Source organism: Pteropus medius, unplaced genomic scaffold, assembly GCF_902729225.1.
Source record: "Pteropus medius unplaced genomic scaffold, Ma_sr-lr_union100, whole genome shotgun sequence".
Lineage (NCBI taxonomy): Eukaryota > Metazoa > Chordata > Mammalia > Chiroptera > Pteropodidae > Pteropus > Pteropus medius.
In genome coordinates this window covers 14257071-14275476 of record NW_024352787.1, presented here as the reverse complement: position 1 = coordinate 14275476, position 18406 = coordinate 14257071, and the positions used below count along the sequence as shown (strand labels likewise).

Here is an 18406-nt window from a genome sequence, read left to right as displayed (position 1 = left end):
GAAATATTAAAGGGACTTCTTTAAGAAGAAAAAAAATCAAAAATATGAATAATAAAATGACAAGAACTACTTATATATCAAAAATTACTTTAAATGTAAGTGGATCAAATGCTCAAAGACATAGGGTGACTGAATGGATAAGAGAGACAAGACTGCCTACAAGAGACTCACTTCAGATCAAAGACACAGACTGAAAATAATGGAAAAATACTTCATGAAAATGGAAATTTAAAAAACTGGGGTAGCAATGCTTATACCAGACAAAATAGACTTTAAAACAAAGGTTATGATGAAACAAAGAAGGATCCAGGAATCCCACTTCTGGGTACTTATACAAGAAATCCAAAACGCTAATTTGAAAAGACATATACATCTGTTTGTTTACTGCATTATTTACAGTAGCTAAGATATGGAAGCAGCCTAAGTGTCCATCAATGGATAAATGGATAAAGAAGAGGTGGTACATATATGCAGTGGAATATTACTCAGCTATAAAAAAGAATGAAATATTGTTATCTGCAATAAGATAAATGAACCTACAGGGAATTATGTTAAGTAAAATAAGAGAAAGACAAATACTATGTGATTTCACTTACATGTGGAATCTAAAAAACAAACGAATAAACAGAAACAAACTTATAGAGAGTATTTTGATGGTTGCCAGATAAAAGAGGGTTGGGGAGATGAGTGAAAAAGGGGAGGGGATTAAAGAATATGAATTGGTAGTTATAAAATAGTCATGGAGATATAAAGTATAGCATGGGAAATGTAGTCAATAATGTAACAATTGTGTATGGTGTCTGATAGGTACTAGATTTATCAGAGCATCACTTCGTAAGTTACATAAGCATCTAATCACCATGTCGTACACCTGAAATTAATATAACGTATATCAACTATAATTGAAAAATAAAAAGATTACTGAGAAAATAGATCATTAAAAAATTAAAAAATGAGACACATAAGTAGCATTCCAATACTGTGTGAAAGTGACCTTGAAAGCAGTTCTTTCCCCTCCCCCACCAAACAAAATGATAAATGCCTCAGGGAGCTAACTGTTACACATTCTTTGAGACAGAACAGCCAACAATTTGCAGTCTCATTGGCCATTCAAAATGCTATAGAACTCTCAATTGGGCTCCTTATACTGAAGCAGGTAGTCCCAGGTAAGTATAAGTGTGGGAGGAGAGTCGTGTCGGCATGAGTAAAGCCTCAATGGGATACTAATACTTTTACTAATAAAAGTGATTGATTCCTCCTAAACTTGTAACATCTTCAGAAATTAGAAGTTGTAGGAAAAATAATAGAAAAGAAGAATTTGTCCGTGAGCGAAATTTGGAAGTATTCCTAAAATGAACTCTAGTCTGTTGATGATGTTTCTTTATTTCTTCAACTAGAAATTCATGTTAGGTAGAAAGTGGACATTTAAGAAAGTTTTTAAAACATGGAGAATAGCCTTTATTTACTTTCATTTAAGAAATATTATTGAGTACCTACGGTGTGCCTCCTGTCACATCAGGCAATGTTTATGCACAAATGAATGTTTCACAGTACCTGTCTCACTGTCTAATGGTGGAGATAAGAGCATAAACAGTTACAGTCTTATGTCATTTATGCTGTAACAGGCTTTTACACGGTGCTAGTAGACGGGGTCAGGGTGGAGAAAGGGAGGAGAGCGTCATGCTTAAATGGAGGCTTCAAAGGTTGCACTGTCTATGTTGATGACATCAAGAAGGGTCCCTGTAGCAGACAGAAAGAAATGAAGGTATAAAAAGCATGTCACATATAGGGAACTTCAGGAAGCTCACATGGGCAGAGGGAAGCCATCGATAGCTTTTGAACAAAGGAGCAACATTATGAAAGTTGCATATGAAAAATCCTTCTGGCAATGTTATGGAAGAATAGACTGAAGAAGGGAAGAGTCTAGAAGTAGGAATAGCAGCCAGGGAGCTCCTGCGGTCGTTTGAACCAGACGTGAAGAGAGACAAAATTAAGGCAGGGCAATGAGATTAGAATGTCAGGGGAATGATGACTAGTAAAGCAGAAATGACAGGACCTGACGATAGGGTGAGAAGAGGAAAAGGAGAGGGAAATGTCAGGCACAATTCCCAAGCTGGGCTGGCTACAAAGGCATGTGATCTGCGCAGTCTCCTGGGACTCCTCGCTCAGAAGGGTCCCAGGCTTGGTTTAATGCTCTGCTGCCATCTTGAAATCATTACTTTTTGAACAAGGGGTCCCACATGTTCAATTTCATTTTGTTCTGGACCCTGCAAATCCTATAGCCAGTCCTGTCCCCAGGTTTGTCTAGAGCTAAGGGGTGGATCATGGTGACAGTAATTGAAATTGGAAACAACACATTTTGTTCCACAAGGGGTGGGTGAATAGATGAGTTCAGTTTTGTAACACATGTCCTATGGGTCATCCAAGTAGGGATATTCAATAGGCTATTAGAAATTGAATGTAAATTCCAAGCAAGGTTCAAGCTGGAGTTACAGATGTGGGGAGTACCAAGTCCAAGGCAGTGGAAACACTGGGTGTGGATGAAAGTGTTTAGAGGAAAAAGAAGCTGGAGACAGAGCCTGTAGGAACACCAACATTTAAGGGATTAGAGAAGAGAAAGAGAAATGGAAGAAGAGTCGGAGTGCTGTGGGAATATTTTGGAGGGAATTGTGTCCTGGAAACCAAAGAAAAGGGAGTCTCGAAATTGATGGAATGAACTTAATAAAAAAAAAAAAATTGAGGGAGTGATATGTGACACATATGCCACAGAGATCAAAAAGGGAAAATGCCCATTGTATTTGGCAACTAGAGGGTTGGTGGTAATTACTGAGACCACTGGAGCTGGAAGTCATATTATAAAAGGATAAAGGAGAAAGCAGGAGGAAACAGAAGGTAAGTGCAGTGTCATTTTGAAAACCTGGGCTATGAAGGTAAAGGGAGGAAAGGAGTAAGTAGAAGGCATGTAGAATAAAGACAGGTTTTTGGTTTTTTTCCCCTTAAGATGAGAGAATTGAGCAGGTTTGTATGTGAAGGCACACGCTTCCAGGACAGACATACAAAAGATAAAGGTGGGAATGGAAATAGACTAATTCAAAGACAGAGTGGGCGGAAGGTGTTATACATGCTCTCCTACATGTATACATGCAACAACAATAAATCTCTAATTTTATTAGTAGTGTTTAGTTTACTACTAAGTGAGGTGGTCAGGAGAGCAGGGGGCTTTAGAAGAGTGTTGAAGGTGAGTAACTCTTGCCCTCTGGAGAGGACACTGACCCGGGACAGGTATAATTGCCACATAGCAGGGAGGCCTCCGCTGCTGTGAAAGCAGAGGCCAGTCTCAGGAATGATGCTTGCAATTCGAATGGGTGAAAAACTGTAATAAGCAACTCTGCCCCAGAGTATTAAAAACTTGACAAGAGGAAAAGGGATTTGCCTTTTAATAGTTTAAGCTCTGAAGACCCTCCATTGCAACATTAGACCTCACAACAGCACCTCTGCTTTCTCAGTGCTGTCAGCACCTAGGATCCTGACCATCAGTGAGTCTGCAGGAGGGCAAGTGCCGCTTTGGTGAATAATTAATGCATCACCGAGACCTGAGGCTCCTGCCTCCTGCAGCAGAAAGCATGTTTATAAACTCATAAAGCAGCGTACTCTATGGTCTAATGATTAAACTTTCCTGAGCCCTATTTCATTACAACTAAGTTAAAAACTGACCAACTGGCCACTTAAACCTCTCTGGAGTGATTAATTAGAAAACAAGCAAACTCTCCTGACTGGACTAACAACTAAGGACACTTCCCTGGTTCCGGGCACTTTTTCCCAGAGCAAGACTCAAGAAAGCTCAAGCCTTGACTATCCATTGCTAACGCCGCAGAATTGGGCTAATTCGCATGGTGGCAGAGTTCTGTCATCCGCCTCTCTTCCCTCTTCAACTCCCAGGAGATGAGTGAGCTTATATTTTATCTTATTTAATTAGGCGGGTCACACACTGCCGGTTTAAGACACTTCATTAGAGGTCCTCTCCCTGGCTTCATCATTTGTATATTGTTCCATGGAGTTTCTCTCTAGAATTGCGGAGGTGGTGCTTGTGGAGATTGTGAGGAAGTGCCTCTTAGGAGAGACTTCCAGCTTCGTGACTGAGTCAACTCTGTCAAGGTGAGATGAGAAAGGTGTCACTTAACAAAAGTGTCGTCTGAGAAATGATCTGAATTAGAGCCATCGTCTAGATTTATGTACGAAGTAGACTTTTAAAACAGAATCAGATGGGTAATTCAATGCCGTTGCCACCTGGGCAGGCCCCGGATAAATGTGTGCACAAAGGGAGCAGTTTTCCTTCCCTCGTATGAAGACATTATAGCTGTCGCGCCTAGCCACATCTCAGAGGTACTTAAGGGTTCGCTTCTTTCCCAGGAACAAGCCAGAAAGGTCGACCTTCTTTCAAAAGGGTTAACTGAGTGCCTTCCCTGAATGCGCAATGCAAAAGTTTGTAGCCTTAGGCACCTTTTCGTGACTCACTCCTTACAAATGTAAATTGCACGAGTGCGCGGGAGGTCCCGAATAGCCTCCCCACGCCAGGCGTTCTGAACACCTCCTCGGAGAACAGCCCCAATGCAGCCCGACCCCCTAACCCGGCTCGGGACGCGCACCCGGTGGCAGCCGCGCAGCCGCTCTCTGGGAACCAGAAGAGCCAAAATCCCGCAGAGCCTGAAGACGCAGACTTAAAACAAAAGCTCCCCCGGATGGTGAGACCGAGACCTCCCCCCCTCCTAACTAAGTTGTGGCCTCCTGCCGCCCGCCCCTTCGGCTCCAGCTCTCCAAATGCGCATGAGCAGAGGCGCCTCCCTTGGTTCCTCCCAAGGCTAAACTTTCTAATTCCCTTCTTTGGCTCCGGGCTGCTGGCCGCCGGGAGAGCGCTCGCACAGCTGGGTGAGCTGAACAAAGTGGCTGCGCGATTTTACCCCTCCCCACCCGCCTGCCCGCCCCTGTTTCCGTGGGAGCGGCAGGAAATGGAAGGGCCCCTCTTCTCTCTCTAAACATTTACCTTATTTTTTACCCCCTTCACCTCTCCAGAAAGGAACACGAGAAAACAGGGCAGGCAGCTTGGTGATCTCTCTTTTGCCGTGTCCTCTTGGCTACAGGCACTGGACATGGGGCTGCTCCAGGTGTTCGCTTGCAGTGTCTTAGGTAATTCCGAGAAAACGGTGTCTGTTGGGGTGGGGGTGGGGTATGGGGGAAGAAAACCCCAATGCCGTTTGACCCAGGTTTGAGGGCGCCTGGGGGATCGGGAAAGGGACTAGGGTGGAAATTATGCCCTGGGATTAAATGCCAGCGCCCTCGGTGGCGGCTAAAGACCGCGCGCGAAGATCGTCGCGGACCTGCATCCCGGGGACTCTGCGCCCACATCTCGGGATCCCGCAGGCTCCCGCAACCGCCCGGCGGGTCTTTGCACTTTCGGCCTGTTCATGCTGGGGCTCTCCACCGGGGGAGGCAGGCTCCCCAGGGTAAAGGGGCTCGCCGGGGAAGGCTCTCCGGAAGCCCATTTCCCAGGAAAGTGCCCGACCTGAGTGCAGACTTCGTCCTGGGAACAGACTGGGGCCATGTGGATTTAATTAACCAGCGTTGTTTGCCCCCGGATGGCGCCAGAAACAGCTGGATCGGGAGCTTCCCTGGAATGGCGAAGCGTTGAAACTGCTCCAGAGCCCAAGGGACTGTTCTCTTCCCCCTTGCTTGGGAAAGTGATGTCCTCCGCGAGCCCTGCCACCTCGCCCTCCCCCACCGCGATATTTGCTCGTACACACACACACACTCACATGCCCCCACGATCACAAATTTCCTCGTACACACACGCACTCACATCGAGGATGCACGTGCACGCGGGTTCACATACACACGCGCGCGCAGATGTGCGCCGTTTGGCCGCCAGCTTCCTTGCATCCAGGTCCAGTCACGTCGAGTGGCAGGTCTGCACATCTATCGTTTGTGGCCGCAGCTGCTACCTCGGAGCAGATCAGGGTGGGCGCGATGCTCTTGGTCGCTGGACAAACCTGAGGTGGTGTCTGTGTTTCCAAATCCTCTTCTCCGCGTCTTTGCCTTCCCGGCCTTTCTCTCGCTCATCTCTCCATTGTGTCTCTTTTTCTGTGCATTCTGCTTTTTTCTGAATCCACTCTGTCGCCGCTCCTGCTTGTTCCTTTTGCTCAGGCTCGCTCCTTATCTCCCCCAACCCCCAACCTCTGACGCTTGTGCAGCCCTGTTGAAAGCCGGAGTGCTCGCTCAGGAACCCGAGTTCAGCTACGGCTGCGCGGAGGGTAGCTGCTACCCAGCCACCGGCGACCTTCTCATCGGCCGAGCACAGAAGCTCTCGGTGACCTCGACGTGCGGGCTGCACACCCCTGAGCCTTACTGCATCGTCAGCCACCTTCAGGTGAGAGGGCCCGGGGGACATCCCAGCTGGACGCTCTGCGAGCGCTTCCTCCAGCCCAGACGCAAGGGGCAGGCAGGCCCAGGGGACTCCGCATCCTGCCAGCTCTCCAGATAGGAAATGCGGCCAGCCAGGGAGGCCCGGGATTAGGCTAGTAGCTCACCCTCTTGCCCACCTCAGTTTGCACAGTTGCATCCCCCGAACGTTTCCTGCCGACACCACTGCCGGCGGTATGGAAAGGCAGGGCTGTAGACCGACCTCGCCCCTGCCCTGTGCACTGACCCACAGCTCTAATAGCCATATGGCTCTGTGTGTGTGTGTGTGTGTGTGTGTGTAAGTAAGTAAGTAATCTTTCGCCTTTGGAAACGTATAAAAAAGGCGTTCATCCTCTTTTTTTTATAGTGAGTAGTGATCTTGGGTTTTTTTCCAAATCTTTCATTTGCATGAAGAGTATTCCAGTGCTGACAGACACCTTGAAAGGTCACTCCAATCACTGAACCTGTTTTCCTCTCCTCATTTGGTGCTGTTTTCCCATTTACCCCTATTAGATATTAGGATCAGATGCTTTCTTATTCATAATACTCTAGTTTTCATGGTACTGTCATAGATGAGGACTGAAATGAAATTTCAGGATGTTATCTATTTCTAAAAGTAGAACCAGATTTTATATTTCAGAAGTCACATTTTTACAAAGTCAAAATTAATTTAAAAAGAAAACACAAAGTGTAAACTGTCCAGAATCAGAATCCCTTTCCTTGATGTTTAAAAAGGAGACTGATATCTCTAAGGCAAGTGGAAGATGTTAGTCTCACATGCCGGGCAAGTTCCAAGCTAATTGCTCTAATTTTGGTCACTTCACCCACTTGTATACCTGCCCTTCGGGAGTAGGACACAGTGCGCTGTGGTTTGCACAACAGATTCCTTAACATGGAGTCACTTTTACAAGCAGAAAGAGAGCCCTTTCTGGAGATCTGATAAATTAAGTCCAAGGAATGTGGTAAAGTGGATTCCACTCATTTGCTTCCAGGTTTATGCAGCAATGTCTAGACTGCTTCCTCATGATTAGAAGGGAGGCTATAATTAAACTTTTTTTTGTAAGTTCTGGTAATTGTTCTTCAGTATTAGTTTCCTTGACTACGAGTTAATGAAGGCAGTTGATATTACCTTTTCTAATATTAGCGTGTGTATTTTACCTAAAATATATGCTAACATTTACCTCAGAATCCAGGACATCCTGTAAATGAATCACCAGATTCTGAAACCAGCTTTGACCAGAATGAGAATGGACTATTTGTGTTAAAAGCAAGTAGAGCCAGACTCTCTGGTTTACATGATTAGCCATGAAATTGTGGAGTGCTCTTCACAGATACCAGAGCCTAAAGAAAGGAACTGGGCATGCACTTTTCTCAGGCATTTAGTGAATGTAAAAAATGAGTCAGGAAGTTTACATATTTTGTCCAGGGTCCCATTGCATCTGTGATTTCTGGTCTCTCTATTTTAGTACATCTTGCCGGGCTCTAAATCCTTTTGGGAGGAAAGAGAAAACTAATAGCTAACTAAATAAATACAAGTGTAAAAGTCAGTTGATATTGTCCTCATAAGAATATCACCCTTGCTTAAATGTTTGTAAGGAGTACATGGGACTTTATAGATTTCAATTTTAGCATCATTTTCAAACTTAAGAATAGTTTGCATTTTGGAAAACCTAGATAGAAAGCAGAGTTCCATATGGAAAAGGTAACTACTAAGTTATGCTGTTTATTATTTGTCATGATGAAATGCAAAGAGGGTTCTCTGAACCCTCCTGACCCACTGCCAGGGTGGCTGTGGCACCCATTTTAGGGAAAAGGAAGATGAGAAGAGAGAAGTTCAAAGCTACTCTAAAACCTAAGTATACCTTAATTTCAGTTCAGGACCATTTTGGCATTCTTTGAGCTGGTCCAGTGTATAGTTCTGCCAACACAATAGGACAGCCCAGTACTCCTTCCCCAGATATTCTGAGCAGTCTGTAGCCTGCACACCACTACTGCTGATTCACCACTTGTACAGAGTAGACCTAAGTAGCTCTTAAAGCTTCTTAAATACTTCTGCCTAACACTTTGTTTCTACCTTATGTAGGTTTTAGAAAATCAGGCCAAATGAATTGTTTTCTTCTTTCATTTTCAGTTTGCTTTATGTCAATAAAAATTCTCTAATGCCTCTTCTGCATTTTACTTTAAGAGTAAGCTTCGCTAGCTATTTATTGAGATTAAGGCTTAAGCCTAGAAATTGCATTTTGATTAAACTGTTAGCTGATGGAAACGATGCTTTTTTTTTACTTTTGACCTTGAATTTGCAAAAAAGGAGGAAATTTGCAGGAGAATTCCATACTCAGTAAGTTAAAGTGAAAGGTATGTGATACGTCATTTAAATAATTTTGGTACATTCATTTTTATTGAAGCAGGTAGGTAGGTTTGATTTTTGTTTTGCAGACTTGATTTTTGTTTTGGGGTGTGTGTGATTGTTTCCTAGACTCATGAAACTAACTTTGCTTTCAGGAGGACAAAAAGTGCTTCATATGCAATTCACAAGATCCTTATCATGAGACCCTCAATCCTGACAGTCATCTCATTGAAAATGTGGTCACTACATTTGCTCCAAACCGCCTTAAGATTTGGTGGCAATCTGAAAATGGTATGTGGTTGGTATGGGAACAAGTCCGTAGAGTGTGTTTGGTCACTTGGAAGGGGTTTATGGGCTCCTGAGTGTTTATAATTACTATTGGTTCCTTGATCTTGTAATCATGGCCTTTGACAGATAAACTGCCTGAAGCACTAACCTCTCTGGGTAAAATCTGATCCTTCTTCCTGAAGCATACACTTCCTACAAGAAAGCAGTCTTTCATGCTAGACCACAGTATTTCGTAGTCCTCATTTTGAGGAGGTTATTGAGGAGTGTGTGGTAAGGCCTTGTACTATCACAGGCCCACAAAACGTAGCATCTCTCATTTTGATCAACCCCAAATGAAAGGGCAAAATCACTCCTCACCACTATCAATACCTTTCTTCTATCTAAAGAAAATTTAATAGTACTATTACTAAGCACTGGACATGATTTTTCAAAGACTCTGTCAACATGGATATGACCCCAAGTCGGTTTCTCCAGTGAGTGTGTAAAGTCAGTCTTTCGTCCCTTCTTTGCCTTTTGGGTATGGTTTAATAAATTCATCAACGTGATGTCACTATTGCTGTAAAACTAAGCCAAAATTAGTTTTGCATTTGTTTCAAATTCAAATGCTGAACTTTGGGGAATAAAGATAAAGTTATTGTGTTTGTTAATTGTGTAGATCTTTTTTAAAAAAAAAAAAAGAGTGAGCCAGAAAGAAAGGCCTCAGAGTATGTAGACCTAAGCCTGGCCATAGAAAGCATGGACCCTACTACATCTGCACCCCTCCGCGCCCCAAGAAGCTTTTGGAGGTTCACAGTCATTCATCATTCTGTAAAGAACTCCTTTAATAGAATTCCTCATCATTGACTATGAACTCTCACGTGCTTGCTAGAAGACTGTTGGTTTCATTGATTGGCTTTGGCACTCCATTGGTTACCAGCTTGACTGAGATAGACTGGTCCTCAGAAAGCATCAGTTAGAGCCCTATTTTTATAGGAAAATAGCTTGGTTGATAGTTCAGCATGAAAGAGAAGCTTCTGTAAATCTGCACCTGAATCACAGAGGACTTTTGAAATAGCATAAAGCTTATTACAAACAGAACAGGAGCATTTCCTGACTGCTCACGTTCTTCTAGTGAAATGAGAAGATGGAAGAAGGATGTCTCAGTGTGAGGACTGACACTGTTCCCATTTCAGGTGGTAGACAGTAAAATCGTTCATCATGTGCTATTGTTCTAAAGGAGGGGAAGTTCTTGCTTGCATCAGGAGTTTATAAATTTCTACAGCTTTTAATTTGTGTGGCAAGGAGGCTAAGTGCCAGAAAGAAGGGATTTTCAATTAGAGGGGCTTGAGTTCTCTCACCCTATGACATAAGATTAGAGGAGATTAGACTGATGGACTAAATCGGACCTATTGTTACTGTCTCCTGTCGTCTCTCTGTTGTCTGATAGTTCACAATTAAGGACTTTCTTCATAAATGGGATTTCATCCATTTTCTGTGTGTTTTGTCCAAGTGGAGCTTTACATAGCATTAAATAATCAGTGCCTGGGCATAGAATTGGGCCTGGCATTTATATCTACTTCCAACTTACCCTTTGTGATGATCTGTTCCTAGGTCTGACAGGAATCACATATACTGTGGAATAATGATCTTGTTTTTCTCCATGGAATTTTCTTCTCATGTTAAAAAAAAAAACCGTTGTGCTTTATCAGGTTATGAATCTAAAGTGGAATGTGCTTTTAGGGCACACATTGCAGCATATGTTCTTATGTTACAGAAGTGGTGCTAGTCTTGTTTGTACTTTACATTATTTCATTATCTCTTCATTTTGAGCAAATATTGCAGGGTTTTAAAAGCCTAGACGAGGAGAGACATATAGTTGCTTAGCTAACATTTCACTTGAAAAAAATGTTCAGAGTAGGTTTATGATATGGTTCTTTTTAGTAATTTAGATAAAGTTAGTATGATTATAATATTTTTCTTTAACATTCCAACTAACTCATATCCGTTCCAGTGACCACTTCCTCTTCTCCTCCAATTGATTTGGCAGTTTTCCAGCAGGAGAGTTCATTTCAAAAGTTCTACTGATTTCCTGAAAATATGCCAGCTGGTGATATAATTCATTCTCACTCATTCCTATTTTCCTGTATGTAAGACTTCTTTTGCTCTGGAAGATGGACCCTAAAAGCTCTCTGAAGCACAGGAAAGGTGGAAAGGTCTCTTTTACCAAACAGGCAGGCTCCAGGGCCTAACGGATTGGGGTGGAGGTATTCTCCGCCTCTGGAATTCCAGTGGCCTTTTTTGTGTGTTAAGGCGGGTCTGATGGACCCTCAGTGCATGATGCAAAGGCTCATTTGTTTGTTCAGGCTCTCCCCGAAAGGCAAGATGTTAATATTTGTCTGGGCCAGTTTATTTATTGGATTGGCTCTTTGTCTCTTTGGCATTGTTTCTCAGTTGTGGAAATGCATCCAACGCCTTCCCCGTCAGGGCTGGGGTTTTCTAAATTGGAGCATAACCAGCATATGTGGTAGACTCTTATTTATTTTCCTTGCTGCTGAATAGAAACAAAAAGGAGTATTTGTGTTTCTCCTAGAGAAGGATTGTGTCTCTGTTCTTCTTCAGACTGTCAGTTGAACCCTTGCTGTGCACAGGAAGTGCCCCTTTTTTTCTTTATCCTTGGAGAGCCTCTTGGCTTAGTGAGTTGGGAAGATGGTTCACTGTTTCTTAAGTAAAGATGTCCTTGACAGCAGCTATAGGCATTCTGCCAGATGCCTTTTTCTAGTGGGCAGATTCAACACGTTGAGCCCCAGAAGGATTTATGAAGACGGGAGGATCCTTCTGATATGTGCTTTACCACCTAAATCAAGACAGAGGTTTATTGTCATTATCTTATCTGCGGCTTCAGCTTAAAATAGAAGGCAAAGAGGGTTTCTAGGAGGAGCATAAAGATAATTTAAGAAAATAGTCTCAACTGTTCACAGATGTTTCTGTTTACCTTACTATTTCCTTTTTTACTTTTTAAAAATCTATAGGTGTGGAAAATGTAACCATCCAACTGGATTTGGAAGCAGAATTCCATTTTACTCATCTCATAATGACCTTCAAGGTAAGGAATCCATAAATTTCTCACAAATGACACATGAGAACACTGTGTAATTCCCTGAAACTGATATTCTGAGTTGATATAAATGGGAACATAAATATTATTATTGCAATAACTTGGGATAATTGAGCAGTTTTAAAAAACATGGGCGTGAATAACTACACTTAACAAACTCTCTTATCTTTGTGGCAATAAGTAGAAAAACCCACTATTCTAAGGTAATTCAATGGTAAACTTTTAATGAGAAATCTTTTTCTTTCCCTATGGACAGAGGCAGGTCTGACTCTCTCCCAAACCACCATAAAACATCTGGACAGTAAATCCCTAATCGCTTGGCTTGATGATTTAATGCCGAGTTTGGTAACTGAAAAGGAAGTGTATTATCTTTAGTCTCCAAGGTTTTGCAAAATTTGTGGGAACAGTTTTACAGTTCCTTAAGAAATGTGTGTACCTTCTTAAATGTGGCTTCTCTCATCCTTTCTCTTTTAGAGATGTAAAATGACTCCAGGACTAGGGAATGTCTCCATACAAAGTCCCTTTGTTTCTCCTTAAGCAGCTGCCTGGGAATGACAGACTTCATATGGCTTAGAGTACATGTTGGTGCACACAAACCCCATAATTTACGTATTGCTTCTCAAATTAAAATCACTTGTGAATAGTTTTCAGTTGGAGTCGGGGGCCTTATCTATACCTTCTCAAGTTAGGAAAAGGTGCCAGGGATAAATTTACTGTTTGGGCAGGTAGCCATAAAAGTCTCACTTGCATCCTCTGCTGAAGCCTGGGAGGCTGGGGCCGTGGGTGGGCAGGGGTCAGAACTGATGGAGGGAGGCTGGGAGGGAGGCTGGGCTGCCGGTTCCCAGGCCCGAGCTCTTCATCTCCTTGCCCTCACCTCCTCAGGAACCTGCTGTTACTGCTGGGATGGAAGGTTTACTCTGTGACACCTGATACTGAGAGGGGCGGGAGGGCTTCCGCTAAACATACCTCTTGTCCCTTCATTGATCATATACTCAACCTGGCAGTTGGAATTAAAACTCAGCCATGCATGAGGATGCTGCTTTCATGTTATGTGACACCTAAATATACTCAGTCATTTTTATTAATGTTGATGGTCCTATTTTTTTTATTTTGGAAAGGACATCTGTTTACATACATGGATAGTTCTGAGTTTCTTTATATTCAAAGTCCTTTGGGCACGTATTCTGTAGTTGAAACTTATTCAAGGGAATACAATGGGCCAAAGGTGAAATTCTGCATGGAAGTGCAGAAGGTAAAAAAGAGGAGGTGGGTGACTAAACTGAGATGTGAAGATGGGTACAATGTGTCAGACTTTAGTTTGTGAGAGAGAACTCATCCTTCGAGTTCTAGCTTATGTATGAAAAGCAACCTCTATGGGGTTGGACAGACAGGTGCAAACCCCCATTCTGCCCCTTACTGACAAGTGTGGCCAGATCTTTGGCTTTCCCTGGGTAAAGTGGGAAGAATAATAACACCTGTTTTATAGGATTGGGTGACATTCCCCTCTGCTCTGGGAGTAGGGATAATCTTGCTACCTGGCCTATAGTGGGAATGTGGTTGCTTTTTTATATGGTGATGATTAGTAATTGCTCTACAAATATTTACCGATGAATGAGTAAGTGAATAAATGAATCTAACCATCTTCTGTTTGTAAAAACTGCCTCAGGCATTATGGGATATTTTAAAGATAGTGGTTACTGCTTTCTGGGAGCTTCCAATCTTCCAGGGGAGAAACAACTTATAATACGTGACAGAATGCACTAACTGCTGTGGCAGAAGTTCGGACAATGAACATTAACACAAAAGAGGGTGAGCTTAACGTTAGCCTGGAATACAAGAGAAAGCTTCATGAGGAGAGAACTGGGGCTGCACTTACCCTGGGCCTGGAAGAGTGAGCAGGATTTCAGTGGGAGGAGGTGGAAGGAAAGCCGTTCTGGGCAGAGGAGACAGTCTGAGAGCACAGCTCTGGTGGTGGGACCATTCGGGCAGGGTTTGTTCAGCACGTACAATGTAAGTTTGCCCCGAGCTTGGAGGTGAGCAGAGGAAAAGAAGTAAGATGATAAGCACCTTGATTCCTTCCTGGGGAGTGTGAACTTAATAAGAAATAGGCAGCCGTTAACCTGACAGAAATGAGACCTGTATTTCAGGGAGGGAGCCAAGAGGAAATGCAAAGGGGTGGCCTGGGACAATACTGAGGACTCTCGTATGGTCAGTGTCAGTGGAGGGCCGGGTCAGTGCAGAGTCTGTCTGTGATTCTCTGGCAGGAGAAAGCTGCCTCCTGAAACCCAGGTGTCCTGGAAGCATTACTTGGAGAGCTTTTTTCAGATCACATATATCCCCTTACCCCCTTCTACTGCTGCCTCTGATAATCATCATACAGAGAAAGGAGGAGTCTGTTTTCTAAGGAAGTCAGCTGGACTCCTTAGAATCAAAGGTTAGGCCATAACTGAAGAAAGATTAGAAGAAGAAAGATTAGAAAGATTAGAAGTTACTCCATCTGAGTAACTAGGAGGGTGGTGATACCATTAAGAGTACTGAGGACAGGAAGGGGATGAGGATGAAGAATATGTGTTCTTTTCTGAGTCTGCCATGAAGATGGCTGATTGCTAAATGGATTGGGTTTTCTTCGGCTAGCAAAACTCATTTCGTATATACACAGTATGCTTTTGTATATAGCCAGATGTTTCCAAATTCATAGCTCTTTTATTTAGTGTAAAGTCAGAGGCAACTGTGCAGTAATGTGAGGACTCTAAAGGATGGTGACTAAACAAAGAATGTGGAAAGCCTTGTGTTTTGTAGGTAAAATGTGTTATTCTGGTTTCCAGCAGTTTCTTAACTCCACAGGAAATTGGATAATTCATCAGTGGCCCTTTGGGACTAAGAAATTTCCAGAAAGGAGAGAGAAGGGAGCATAGCCAGGACTGGCTGCAAGGCTCTTCCTCTCTGCTCCGTTGTGACATAGACATCAGGCTCGTCTCTCTCAAAGCGATGCCACCCAGGACCCTGCTCGCCTGGGAAGTTTGCCCTGGTTCACTTAGTTATTGAGTTTTCACCCCTTACTTTAAAATTCTTAATCTAATACTCGAGTTAAATAAAGTATCATTTTCTTGTATTCCTGAATAAGTAAAAAAATATCAACTGGATCAATTAGTAAGTGAATAAGTCAAAGAACCTGTCAAAATATGACCTTCCATATTCTTACCCTTCTCTCCTTTTATCAGTGAAAAAGACCATTAGGATTATTAAGGAAGGCAAGAAAAGGTCTGAAATGTACTAGCTTTCACCATTAGCTGTCATCCAAATTTCTGTCCAGCACTGGTTTTAGTTCAGAAGTATTTTTGTTCAGGTTCCGTTTGCTAAGTTGGCTTAACTTTCTTGATCTTTTCTCCACTGTAATCCAATGTCCACTTCTCCAAATGCACTTAACCCTGTTGATCAGTGTTGAAGTATTCACCTACTTTTAGTGCTCATTCTGCTTCATCTCTTTTTTTCAGTTGACCCTGTCCACCACACTTTCCTCAACCTCTGCCTCAGTTCCCAGAATTCTTGTCTTTTTAGTCCTTCCTCTCTGACATCCACTTTCAGCCTTCTATTATGCCATTTTAGCCAGTGAGGCAGAAAGATAGGTCTGGTTTTAATTTAGCTTGAATTTCAATCTAAGCTCTACCGATAGCTAGCAAGTCATCTGATGTCTCTGAATCTGAATTTCCTCATCAGTACAACAAATGTGTTGTGAGGGTGTATTAGTTTCCTAGTGCTGCCATAACAAAGTACCAAAGACTGGGTGGCTTTGACAATAGTCTGAGATTAAGATGTCCTCAGAGTTGGCTTCTTCTGTGGCCTCTTTCTTTCCTTGACTTGTAAAGGCTGTCTTTTCTTTATGTCTTCACCTGGTCTGCCCTCTGAACATGTCTATATCCTAATTTCTTCTTATAAGGACACCAGTAACAATGTATTAAGGCCCACTCTAATGATCTAATTTTACCTTAATTATCCCTTTAAAGATCCTATTTCCAAATACAGTCACAGTCTGAGGTTCTGGGGGTTAGTTCTTCAATATAAGAATTTGGGGAGAATGCAATTCAGCCCATAATAAGATTAAATGAAATAATGTAATTAAAGTTCCTGGCATCGCTCACTTTCCTTCTTTGTCTAGCCCTTCGTTGATGCATTTTCTTGGAGCACTAACCTTGCTGCCTTTTAACTTGCCCTTTGCTTTTTGGTGGGAAATTCTATATTTGGAGGCTTCAAATATTGTATGTATACAGTGACTCCCAAATCCATGTTTCAAGCTCCATTTTTGCAGCTGTGTGCCAGACCACGTTTTCCAGTTGTTCAGTGGGCATCTCCATGTGGATGTCCCACATGTTATTAGTCCAAAACCAAATGCCTTCACATCGCTTCTGTGTCTTGGTTATTAGCAGCACGGTCCCTCCAGCTACCCAGGCTCAGGTGCCCATGTTTCTTTTCTCTCCCTCCCTTTCCACTGAAAGGGAGATTGATCACCAAGTACAATTCAATACATTTTACTTTCACTAAACTTTCAGAGCTTTCAGTTCTATCCCTTTATCTCTATCCAAACTATAATGTTTGACTTAAGACCTTCATTTTTTTTCTATTATTTGGTTTCCTTGTCTCTTGTTTTGTCCACGTCCAGGATCTCTGCCAGAGTTATATTTCTAAAGTGCACTCTGATCATTTCATTCTGTCCACTTACATCTTTCAGTGTTCCTCTTTCATTGTATAAAAATAAAGTAAACCCCTTAGCATGGCAAACAAGTCCCTTCCTGCCCTGCCCCAACTGACCTCTTCTGCCATCTGTAGCCATCTCCATCCCTGCCTGGAAAACACCTGGTTAACTCCTTTAAGATCCATCTTTTCTCTGAAGCATTCCCTCGCATTCTGTGTAGTAAATATACATAACACAAAATTTGCCTTTTCACCCGTTTTTAAGTATACAGTTCAGTGGCATTAGGTATATTCACAATGTTATGTAACCGTTGCCACTATCTATTTCCAGAATTTTTTCATCACCCCAAATAGAAACTTTGTTCCTATTAGGCACTAACTCCTCACTGGCCCCTCCTCTAGCCTTGGGAAACCTAATTTACTGTCTGTCATTGTGTACTTGACTATTCAAGACATTTCATGTAAGTGGGATCGTACAATGTTTGTCCTTTTGTGCCTGGCTTATTTCACTTGCTATACTGTTTTCAAGGCTCACCTGTGTTGTAGGAAATATCAGAATTCTGCTCCTTTTCATGGCCAGATAGCATTCCATCGCATGCATACAGCACTTTGCATTTATTCGTTCATCTGCTGATGGGCATTTGAGTTGTTTCCACTTTTTGGCTATTGTGAATAATGTGCCGTGAACACTCATGTACAAATATCCATCGGAGTCCCTGTTTTCATTTCTTTTGAGTGTATAGCTAGGAGTAGAATTGCAGGATTCCCCAGATTTTTGAGTTAGTAATTCCTTCCTCTTGTTTTCCCCAAGCATACCACATGTGACTCTACTGTGGTGTTTGATGTGTGATGTCGTATATGACTTATACCCATATTGGTACCTCAGTGGACTATCTACAGTATTTAGACTACTGTCTGGTACTGAGTAGCAGTCATTACATGTATATTGAATGATAAAATGAACAAATGAAAGAATAAGCACTCAAACTAACCAATTATATTATGGGCCTGGTGACTAAATATACCAAAACTTGTCTGCTATTAATGCCTGTTTGTAATCAGCTTCTAAAGAGAAACAACTTACTAATCTTTGGTAGGGTGGGGAAAAGTGTGAAATTTAGAGGCTAGACACTTGCAAGAAGAGGCTCCATGGAACAGCTTGAAGTATTTGAAATCCAGCCAGGGTCTAAAATACCAACCATAGGCAGTCAGGGTTTGTGGCGCACAGTAGAGTGATATTTTCATCTGAGATTTCAAAAAAAAAAAAACAGATTACCACTGAAAATTATCAAATGAGCCTTTTCCACCCTGCCTTCAGACATTCCGTCCAGCTGCTATGCTGATAGAACGATCGTCTGACTTTGGGAAAACCTGGGGCGTGTACAGATACTTTGCTTATGACTGCGAAAGCTCATTTCCAGGCATTTCAACTGGCCCCATGAAAAAGGTCGATGACATAATTTGTGATTCCCGATATTCTGACATTGAACCTTCGACAGAAGGAGAGGTTTGTCTGCTTTTTTGGTATTATATTC

The 18406-nt window shown here is 42.5% G+C and overlaps 1 protein-coding gene across 4 annotated transcripts in view; it reads left to right on the top strand.

Moving 5' to 3' along the window:
• Positions 1-4133: 4133 nt before the first annotated feature.
• Positions 4134-18406, top strand: part of LAMB1 (laminin subunit beta 1) — a 66766-nt gene continuing 52493 nt past the window's right edge. Inside the window, exons 1-6 of one of the 4 annotated variants that reach the window (XM_039849122.1) lie at positions 4134-4155; positions 5071-5184; positions 6246-6421; positions 8956-9091; positions 12097-12170; positions 18190-18378. In XM_039849122.1, coding sequence (XP_039705056.1) covers positions 5148-5184; positions 6246-6421; positions 8956-9091; positions 12097-12170; positions 18190-18378 — 612 coding nt within the window. In that variant the 5' untranslated portion in view covers positions 4134-4155; positions 5071-5147. Of the gene's footprint in view, positions 4156-4570; positions 4743-4768; positions 4927-5064; positions 5185-6198; positions 6422-8955; positions 9092-12096; positions 12171-18189; positions 18379-18406 lie in introns of those variants that run through there. The other 3 variants (XM_039849121.1, XM_039849123.1, XM_039849124.1) reach the window with 3 other exon arrangements.